This window comes from Mobula hypostoma, chromosome 4 (assembly GCF_963921235.1).
Source record: "Mobula hypostoma chromosome 4, sMobHyp1.1, whole genome shotgun sequence".
Lineage (NCBI taxonomy): Eukaryota > Metazoa > Chordata > Chondrichthyes > Myliobatiformes > Myliobatidae > Mobula > Mobula hypostoma.
The window spans coordinates 70,453,206-70,464,616 of NC_086100.1; the positions used below are offsets into that span (position 1 = coordinate 70,453,206).

Consider the following 11,411-nt stretch of genomic DNA (forward strand, 5'->3'; position numbering starts at 1 on the left):
GGCAGGCCAGCTCTAACACTTAATGCAGAATATTAAAACTGTGAGATACTATTCTTTTGCACAAGTGCAGAGAATTAAGAGCAAGATTGACAATCTCCAGATTTTGTAAAACATTCCAGTGATTTATTTTTAGCCGATCCTTTATAATAGTTTCAGATTTGTCCTGTTTTTATTCTTTTGAAATTTAATTTTTCATTTATATCTGTTTCATTTTCAGGATTTACTTACACGACACAAACTACTGAGTGCAGAATTCTTGGAACAGTATTATGATCGAGTAAGTAAAGATATTCTGTTTGATGTGTGTATGGTGATTACTTTGACTGCATTGACTTTAAAATGATTTTTAGGGTCCTTTGATTCTTTGATAAGCTATGAGCGCCTGATTTTTAAAGCATTGAGCATGTGGGGGAGAGAGAGTAGAAACAGTTAGAGGTCATCTTCCTCTATCCAATGCTTGGTATGCAAGAGTATTCACATTTTGCAGTTGTTTTATATTTGCAAATTAGAATTTGAAGTGCATTGTACTTTTTTTATAGTCATTGATGGAAAGTTACATTTAACTATTTTATGTAGCTTGTGTTTTTGGAGAGCTCATAGCATTGACATATAGCTAATGTGGGGAGGAAATAAAAACAAATTTGCCCTTAAGCTGCCCATCTGCATTTAGGAGATGAGTCATTATAAAATATTAACAATAAGTCATAAAATCATTTGATTCTTACGCCAGGATTTGCCCTAGTGAATGTCACGTTAGGTGTTGGTATGTGAATGTTATCTGCTGTCTTCCAAGTATTACATTTTACGTTTCATTATAAATCATTGTAACCATTATTCTTTAACTTCAGTTTTTTTCCAAAAAATTGTAGAAGATCATATGTTCAATAAATAAAATGGCAAACTGAGGATGCTGCATTTACTTGTAATGTATATGCATAAATATAAAAGTAACATATCTTTAAATAACTTTCCATGGGAAGGCAATCGTGTTTCATGATTTTATTTTGCTTATTTGTGGCAGCTGTAGTTTGAAAGTAGATACAAAGACACGGATCAGTTGTGAATAATCTGTGGGAAAGAATGAGAAGTATTAGAACAATGTGGAATTACCCTAATGAAAAACAGTGCTGAAAAATGTTGCAAATCAAACCCGTGAGACAAATATTGAGCTTTCTAATGATAGATCTGTGTACCAATCACCTGGCTGATTATTTAAAAAAGCTGTTTTGTAATAATGAGGGGGGAAGTTGATTCACAGTTCAAGTATATTAATGCTGGTGTGACTTGTCAGGAGTGCCCTCTAGTGATAATTCTTTGCATCTATCTATCTGCCTTGCGGAGTCGGCACTCAGCTTGGTGAAAATCTACTGGTTTACTATTTCGTCTTAAAACTTGTGTAGTTTTGCAAATATGTGCTACTTTAAGAGCAAATAGTTTTTTAATAGCTTAATATTAGAAGTCATGATATTCAACAAGGTAAATCACCTTTAATTTATTGCAGTTCTTTAGCGAATATGAGAAGTTGCTCCATTCAGAAAACTATGTCACAAAAAGACAGTCACTAAAGGTAAGGCATTTTGCCATTTGAGCAAAAGTTTAGAATGAAAAATGACTTTAATTCAGCAAGAGTAAAATGCTGTTGCAAAGATGGCTGAAAAGTCAAACTATCCCAAGTATCGTTACAGATATCTCGGTGTAATTGCATATAGTGCAAGGTTACAGACATTGAAAATCTTTGTTTATGTAATTGCTTTGATATGTGTGATAGCTATTGTATACTGCATATATGTGAAAACCAGAAGTTCACTGCCAGTATTTTCCTTGACCACAGGGTTATATTGAATTCTTTGTCCTAAAACTCAAATGATACAAAAGAAAACAGAAACTTAGTCTTATTTGTCATCTGGACGGCTGTATCTTAGGGTTTAATATCCTTTAGTGCTATTTGAATGCAATAGATATGAACTAATTATGTACAATTTGTCCTGTCAATTAATCCTTTACTCCACAAAAATAACAAGTGGCAAAAAAATTCCGTGGAAGTCAAAATCATGGCAGGAAAACCCTGTAAGTAAATGCTGCTTGTTCATAATTGCACACCTCAAGATTATAGCTGCGGAAGTTATTAATAGTGTCCCTAAGCACAATAGTATTTGGCCTCAGTGACCTACCCTCTATTATAAGATCAAAATGAGGGTGTTCACAGTGCTGTATCTGATTGGTAACTTGAAGCCATTTTACCATAATATCTGGAGCATAGTTGGACATCGATTGAAAAGATGCAGGTACATTTGCACCTGGCAACTTGAAATGGATGCTGGGTGGCATTATCATCAAATCCTTCAGCATCAGTGTTGAACACATAAAAGGTTGTTCTGTGGTGAATGACCTGTTTCAAGTCACCAAGACTTTTTGTGTTTATTACTAAGTCTGTACAATGGTAAAACACTTTCACTTTTATGAATAACTGTAGTAGTTTGAGAAGATGCTTACCATCACATTCAAATGAGAAATAAATGTTGGTTTTGCCTGTGGCAAGTAAATCTGATAAATACAGCAAAATTGTGTGATTTATAATATCATAACAAGAGTAACAATCAAGATTTGTCCAATTCAAATATTCTTGCTCTCTTTAGGTGAAATTCCCATTTGAGAAACTAAATAAAATTCCAGATGTGATATTGTGCACTGCTTGCAGTACTTAATTTGAACTTTCATTGATTTGCCGTTAATGTAATTCCTAAGAGGCTTAATTATGTCAATTTAGTCTTTTTTGAATGGCTATCTGCTTTTTTGTAGTTACTTGGAGAACTTTTACTGGATAGACATAATTTCACCATTATGACAAAATATATCAGCAAACCAGAGAACTTGAAGTTGATGATGAATCTTCTGCGTGACAAAAGCCGCAACATTCAGTTTGAGGCCTTCCATGTGTTTAAAGTAAGATTATACAATCATTTATCTTCGGGACTGGAGTACTCAATTGTAAAGCTGAAAACATAGTTATATCTTGGCCATGTGTCAGTATTGTCCTGGCTCTTGACTCAAGTCTCAAAAGTCGTGAGCAAAAGTCTCAGTTGGAGTTATGCACAATGTAAACTGACACTTTAACGTGTTGGTATTTGTCAGTGTTGAGCAGATAGTAAACCAAGAATTTGTCTAACTGATTACATGGCAATTAAAAATCCTATAGAACAAATAGGCATGTTCATTGATTTACTGATCAAGCACTGCTCTTCAATTTGCAGTACTATAATAGATATTGTTACTTGGTTATTGCTACTTGTACATATATTGGGTACTCAACGTATCAACATTGCAGTAGCAATTTGAGAGGTGTTTAGCTTTTAAGATGCAGTGTGACACAAGGCAAACTTTCAAATAAACCAGCTTTAATTTGTATTCAGGATTGAGATTTTAGCCTCTGAACTATCACATGTTTTAATAAATGGGTACATTTATTCTTGCTGAGTTTTCAAAGGATTGATTAAACACCTGGAAAATAATTTGTTTCGATTGATGTGAAATTTCTTTGGACCTTAAAGGATAGAATATTCAGGTGGTCAGAGCAAGAACCAATGGAGGTCCAAAATATTTGAAAGTCTATGTACTTAATATTATTAAAATGCCATGTAGACGTGCAGGAAAAAAATCTAAATGGCTAATGAAATTCTTTGTGGACGGGCCAGAATATATGAAAGTATGTGCAGTTATTAGACCATATTTCATGAACGTAAGAACATGGAAGACATGTTTAACATGCCAAAGAGAGATGATGTGGTTGCGATGGGAGGTGAGGACCTCAATACAATAGCCATCACTAAAGAGGTAGTGCTGAGTAAATTTGTGGGCTAAAGGTAGACAAGTCCCCTAGTCCTGATGGAATGCATTCCAGGGTACTGAAAGAAATGGCAGAGGTTATCGTTGAGGCTTTGGTGATAATCTACCAAAATTCTCTGGACGGGTCCCGGCGGATTGGAAGAAGGCGAATGTCATGCCACTGTTCAAAAAAGGATGTAGGCAAAAGGCAGGCAACTATAGGCTAGTTAGTTTAACATCTGTAGTTGGGAAAATGCTTGAAGCTATTATTAAAGAAGAAATAGCGAGGCATCTGGAAAGAAATGGAACCATGAGGCAGATGCAGCATGGATTCAGCCAAGGCAGGTCCTATTTGACAAGGTTACTGGAGTTCTTTGAAAATATAACGAGTGCAGTGGATAGAGGAGAACAGATGACGTTATTTACTGGATTTCCAGAAAGTGTTCGATGAGGTGCAACATAAGACTTATCCATCAGATAAGGATGCATTGAGTTGGGGGTGATGTATTACCATGGATAGAGGATTGGTTAACCTGTAGAAAACAGTTGGGATACATGAGTGTTTCTCTGGTTGACAATCAGTGGTGAGCGGTGTGCCACAGGGGTTGGTGCTGGGCCTGCAACTATTCACTATATACATTAACGATCTAGAAGAGGGGACAGAACGTAGTGTATCTAAGTTTGCTGATGACACTAAATTGAGTGGAAAAGCAAATTGTGCAGAGAATATGGAGAGTGTGCAGAGAGAGATAGATAGGTTAAGTACATGGGCAAGGGTCTGGCAGATGGAGTACAATGTTGGTAAATCTGAAATCATCCACTTTGGAAGGAAAAATGAAAGATTGGATTATTTAAATGGTAAACGATTGTAGCATGCTTCTGTGCAGAAGGATTTAGGATCGCTTGTGCATGAATCACAAAAGGTTGGTTTGCAGGTACAGCAGGCTATCAAGAAGGCAAATGAAATGTTGCCCTTCATTGCTAGAGGGATTGAATTTAAGAGCAGGGAGGTTATGCTACAACTCTACAGGGTACTGGTGAGTCCACATTTGGAGTACTTGCGTGCAGTTCTGGTCTCCTTACTTGAAGAAGCCTGTACTGGCTCTGGAGATGGTGCAGAGAAGGTTCACCGGGTTGATTCCAGAGGTGAGGGGGTTAGACTGTGAGGAGAGATTGAGTCAGCTGGGACTGTACTCGCTGGAATTCAGAAGGATGGGAGGAGATCTTATAGAAACATATAAAATTATGAAAGAGATAAGATAGAGGCAGGAAAGTTGTTTCAACTGGTAGGTGAGACTAGAACTAGGGTACATAGCCTCAAGATTTGGGGGAGTTAATTTAGGACAGAGATGAGGAACTGCTTTTTCCAAAGAGTGGTGAATTTGTAGAAATCTCTGCCCAATGAAGCAGTGGAGGCTACCTCAGTAAATATATTTAAGTCAAGGTTGGATCAGTTGTTACATAGGGTTGTCACATTAAGGGTTGTGGGGAAAAGGCAGGTAGGTGGAGATGAGTCCATGACCAGATCAGCCATGATCTTATTGAATGGTGGAGCAGGCTCAAGGGACAGATGGCCAACTCCTTTTTCTTATGTTTAAGTTTGAGTCAAATCATCTGGATTTGAGGGAAAATGCCAGTTCCCCATAATCTCTTTTGTTTAAATCAAAAACACATCTTTAGATTTCGCGTTAAAGTGAGTAGCTTGAAATTGATGGTAATCATTTAACATTGCTGAATTTAACTCTTGGTTTGGGAATGAATAATACATACAGGTTACTGTTTCCGAGTCTCTGGATTTTGTGGCTTTTTTTTAAATCCACTGACTGGGCTTGGTAGTTTGGTTATGTCCTGGTCTAAACCCATCTTGATGGTAATAGTAGTTGAGGCTTAGACCAGTAATTATTAAAACCATTGAAACACAGCAAAAAAAACACAGACTACAAAAAAAAATTGGCAGGTTATGTGAATTACAGATTGTGCTATGTAATAATACTACAAACTTCTGAAAGCCATTATGCCCTCTACACTTTGTATCTTTACTGCTTAACCCTGGAGCCTTTGGATACTGGCACATATTTCTCGGGCTCTGTGCTGTCAACACTTATCTGCAGTTCCAACACAATCTGTTAACTTTAATTATGGCCCGCTCTTTGACTTTGTGCAGGCTATGAACTTATCCTGCACGGTGCCAGATTTTGTCCTCAACCCTCCTTGCTTTAAAATACACGCCCATTGCAGTTTGCTGCATACTTCCTTTGTTCACCTGTTAAAGACCTGTTTGATTATCACAGCAAAGATGCTTAGGGATAGAGAATTGACATTATCAGCGTGGTGCATGGGTTTCACAGTGGTGACAGTTCTGATATTTACTACTCCAAAAGTGTGTTGGGAACAGAAGCTGACATCTTGTTCTCTATTTGCTGATATGTAAACTTCTGGTGACATTACCACATTGTAGGGGTTCAGAGAGGAGCCTGTGCTTGTACTGTCAAGTTCTTCAAGCTTTCATGCCAGGTTGTAGCCTGCTTGAAAAGTTCAGTGCAATCATCTTGAATTTTCCTGGCATTAATGGACAGAACTTGGTTATTTTTAGTCCACTGGGAATTAAATGCTTTTCTTGCTGAGGGCTCATCACTGCTACAGTTCAGGTCAACTTATTGGATTGATTTAGTGGATTAAAATGTTAAGAGCACTGCTTGTGGTTGGCAGATTTGGGTTTAGAGCATGTGTATCAGATTCTGCCAAGCTTAAGTTGAGGTAAACACTGCTGTGGACATCTTGCCCTATATATCTTCCTTGGTGTATGACAGCAAAGCCGAATGAAGTGCAACTGCAGTCTTTCCACTGAACCAAGCAATGAATGCAAGTGGATTACCTTTTCACTCTCCATCCAATATTGTACTCTGCCTGTTGCAGTAGGTAGTAAAATATGATATTACACAAAACCAGCATTCTACCCTGTTTCACACAGGCACATTTTGATGTAAGAGCCAATGTATACCATGTATTTGTTTAAATATAGACAAAAATTGCACATTAACTGAATGGTATCAATCATCAACTTCTCGTTTAATTATTCCGTTGGCAAAGAATGATTAAGCCCTTGAACTCCCAATGCTATTGAATAAGAAATTTGGTTTGGTTATCAGTACTTGTTTGCAAACTAAAAAAGCAGATGAGATTAATAGTGTGTCAATACCTGATTGGTTGAAGTAAGGTTAGTAGATAAATATATTCAGTAATTTCTTTAAAAAAATGTTTTAATTCAAAGATCTAATTTGTTCTCTTTAGGTGTTTGTGGCCAATCCAAATAAGACTCAGCCTATTCTGGATATCTTGCTGAAAAACCAGACTAAACTCATTGAGTTTCTCAGCAAGTTCCAGAATGACAGGACCGAAGATGAACAATTCAATGATGAGAAGACTTACTTGGTCAAACAGATCCGAGATCTAAAGAGACCGGCACCCCAGGAATCTTAAAGCAATGTTATGAAACAGAACTTAAGCAACTGCTGTCTATAACTGAACATCAAGCACCCTTATTCGATTCTTAAGGATTACTGCTAATCTGCTGTCCAGTGAACGGTTTTTGTTTTTTTTTGTTTTGAAGTCAAAGATGAATTTTAGCTGCTGCTTTCCTGCGCATTAGAGCACAACATGGACTTTCTCTGGAGTTTCTTGTCATTGAAATGATACAGACGCACTGTCTTATGGTTAAGTGTTGGTGAAGGGGAATTTAGTTTGTTAGAAGTTAGGAAATTAGAATGGTTGATAAAGGTTAACAACAGTAAAACCAAGAATGTATGCCTAGTTTTTAATCCATTAGGCAACTGTGTAAATTTCTGAAGGATTTGATCTGTACTAACAGTTAAGGTCCCACGCCACAGTCATAAGAGTTAGTGTTGGATATCCATGCTGTTTATTTTTCTTTTTGAACTTGGTGAATTACTTGTGATTTAATTTAGTTGGGAACATTTTTCTATGATCTGTTTTCTGAAATCATTTAATAGCATTTGCTCACAATGATTTAAAGTGAACTCAAACCTATTGTGGGTTGAGGAGCGAATTTAATTCATAAATAACTTTCTGGGATGCAATGTAGTGTGTGATGGCCATAGGGCAATCTGGCTCACAGAATTGTGGCACAGATATTTTCCTGGTGCTTTCCTAGTGAATAGTGTGTTCCACCAAGAACACTTTTAAACCAGGGAATTTATTGGTGAAGAAATTGATCCATGAAATACTACTACCGCCCTCCAACGCCCCCACCCTAATGCCGCATACACAGATTACAGAATGTAGTGTTTGCCAGCAGGATTTCTTTCCATAGTTGTAAACAATTCATAATCCTGGCAAAGAACTGTAGATCTGAAAAGTATTCCTCCCTTCCAACCCCATTCCAGCCCATCCTGGGATGTGATTGTCTCCCTGAATGTATTCAACTTTTAAGGAGAATTAATTTGTTGGATAAGAGTTGTTCTTACAGGGAGAATAATGTACATACACATTTCATTAGTTTATAGATTTTTGCAGGCAATTTGATTTTCAAAAATTGACAATAGATGCATTCAAACATGTTTTAGCCATGTTAATTTTAATTAGAACTATTTTCTGTTTCGGAGTTAGCATTGCAACTCTGCACTTCATTGGAGGGATTTGCCAGTTCCTTGTACATAACTCGTAGACTGCTCAGTTCTAAAAATAATTTTGTACAGTGGAGGAATGTTATTGTATTAGTCTAACTATTTACTTAATATTGAGTTTTGCATATGAATGCTGGTATGTAATTTGAATATTTCTGCTGATCCCATGAAATTGCTGATTTAATATTTGTAGTAGAACAGCACTCAAAAAAAAAATTTCCATACTTAAGCTATCTGCTAAAGAGCTGCCGTGATCAGGATAAGCTATCGTATAAACTGGATGCAACCACACTTCACCCACACCTTGCAAAAAAATAAAACTGGATTTATCTTCACTAGCAGTGAACCCTACATATCCAGATACTGAAATTGGGACCTTATTTAAAATTGGCTAAATAATCCTGCAGAAAAGTTCTTTGCTTGTTTGTCCTTAATAAAAGCTCACCAAATAAGGTTGTAAAATCAAATTTTTCTTTCCATACCAGTTTTAAACTCTCAGCCCTTGTATTGAAATGTGTGTTGGCTTTTAGATTCCAGGGCAACAGGTTTTCCACTTTTATAAGCTTGGAAGTTGAAGAAGATACCTGAAAGAAGTTGGTGCGATTTTACAAACATCCTTGCTACAATGTTTTCTGTTGGGATGTACTGAAATGGATATTTAATGAATGTTGCATACCTAATCTAAAGCCAATATAAACTGATCATGCCAAAAACTAGTTTTAAAACGTTTCCAAAACTACCATGAATTTGTCTATTCTTTTCCACCTCATGACAATTTCATGATAGACCGAGTGATCATGTACTACTGATACTAGAAATATTGTATTTGAAGTCACTAATGTGAATTTAGCCATAACACAATTAGTCAATATTTTAAATTCCTGTGGAGTTACTGGCAGAACTAGATTATTTGATTGTCCATTTAATACTTACACTTTTGATACTTCAATTTCAAGATGGATATAATGCATGTTTTGTCAGTGGTTGGGAGGAGTTAATTTACGCCTTGCCTGAAACTTGGTTGTAATATTGATTATAGTTTACTCCTGGACACTTAAGATTGCTTTCAGTGTTGCGTATACACCTCAATTCACAGGTACAGACTTTTTAAAGTTATGTGTACAGCCATCAATCAACGTATTTGGAAACTTTTTATGTTAATAGAAATATCCATAGGGATTATTTGTTATTTGATGGCTGCATATAATAACTCAATGGAAAGCATTTACTTTACTAGCTATTTTGCAAGTCTGTCATTGTTAAGAATTGGAAGCCAGGCATTAATGAGTAATAACTTGCTGTGCAGTCCATATCACAATTGGGTTGTAAATGAAAGCATGAATTCACTTTAGAATGATGCTAAATATATGCACACTTAAGATAGCATGAGTCTGGTTAAAGCATTCATAAGCCGATGCAGGTTAGCCATATGTATATTGGAATAATGCTGAAATTATCAATTATATCAAGCTGTTGCGCTGGAATCTTCAAGTATTTGTGAAACTTTACCCTCCAAAGATATTTCTGCAGGATGTGAGCACAATTTTTGAACAATTAGAACTGATTTACAATAGTAAATCTTTCTAAACATGTCCTGTCTCATTAGAAACCATTGTTTAACATCAAAACATCACGCCCTAAGGATACAAATAAATTTTGATTAAACACGCAATGTTTCAGTGTTTTGATTTTACACCTTTACAGCAGATTTGTTTGTGGAAAATGTAATTGTCATGTGCAAAGTATAATTTTGAATGTTGAAACTGGTATTCAACAGTTTTGCATATCTAATATTTCTCTCAATTTTGTGCCTCTTGCAAACAGTCAATTTCCTTCAGCTGAATAAAGATTGCCTCCCTTCTTTGGTCAATTGCTTTGGCTCAACATAGTGAGGATAGTGAGGAAGGCACTTAGCATGTGACCTTCATTCTGGACCTGGAGGTTAGGAGTAAGGACACTTTCTTGCAGTTACACAAGTTATCAATGAGGCTGCACTGAAGTATTGCGTACAATTTTGGTCCTTCCTGTTATGGGAAACACATTATCAAGGTGGAGAGGGTACAAGAGAGATTTATGAGGATGCTTCCTGGTCTAGAGAGTCTGTGTTTTTATAGTGAGAGGCTGGGCACACTGGATCTTTATTCCCTGGAGTGCAGGTGAATGAGTATCCTGAGAGTTATCAGTTAGGAGAATGGTCCATAGTCTTTTCCACAAGACTCTTACTACATAGAGGGTAGTGAGTAACTGGAATGATGAAACAGTTGTGACAGGTACAATTGCAATATTTAATAGACTTTTGGATAGATAGTACATGGAGTGGAAATGCTTGGAAGGTAATGGGCTGAACACAGGCTATCCAGGTTAAACACCATCTGCCAGTTGTTCCACCCATTTTCAACTGGTCTATACCCTCCTGAATCTTTTGATAACCTGCCTCCCATCTGCAATTTCACCAATTTTCATATCACTTGCAAATTCTAATGTAAACCCCTGCACTTTATCCCCATAAATATCCTTTGCACACCCTCTCAGGATATCACATCCTTCCTGAGATGCAGTGGCCACATTACTACTTCTCCAGAACATTTGTTTTCTGTTGGCCAGGGGAGGACTTGTTGTCGGACCATTAAAATACCTCTGTTAAAAATCTTTTTAGCTTAATATGGTTCTTATTTTCATTGTATAATTCAACTGTCCTCATAATATATAGTAAATATATGTTGACTTTATTTTCTTTTGGTCTTATGTTTTTATTTTGTTCTTGGATTTGTATTCTTTCCATCTTGTTTAATTACTTCATCCTGCATAACTGCAATTCCATTTGCGAGTTTGCAAATCCATTTATTATTGAGAGATCCTTGTATCAAAATAATGTTAACTATTCAAGGACTTGCTTTATCGTAAACTAAAATGATGTTGACATTGGTCATTTACTTTACTCCACAA

The 11,411-nt window shown here is 36.5% G+C and overlaps 1 protein-coding gene across 2 annotated transcripts in view; it reads left to right on the forward strand.

Moving 5' to 3' along the window:
* LOC134345375 (calcium-binding protein 39) overlaps positions 1-11,411 on the forward strand; it is an 82,092-nt gene extending 70,681 nt beyond the window's left edge. For both annotated transcript variants that reach the window (XM_063045928.1, XM_063045929.1), the window contains 4 exons: positions 218-277; positions 1,502-1,567; positions 2,800-2,943; positions 7,114-11,411. In XM_063045928.1, the coding sequence (XP_062901998.1) occupies positions 218-277; positions 1,502-1,567; positions 2,800-2,943; positions 7,114-7,302 (459 nt within the window). In that variant the 3' untranslated portion in view covers positions 7,303-11,411. The remainder of the gene's footprint in view (positions 1-217; positions 278-1,501; positions 1,568-2,799; positions 2,944-7,113) is intronic.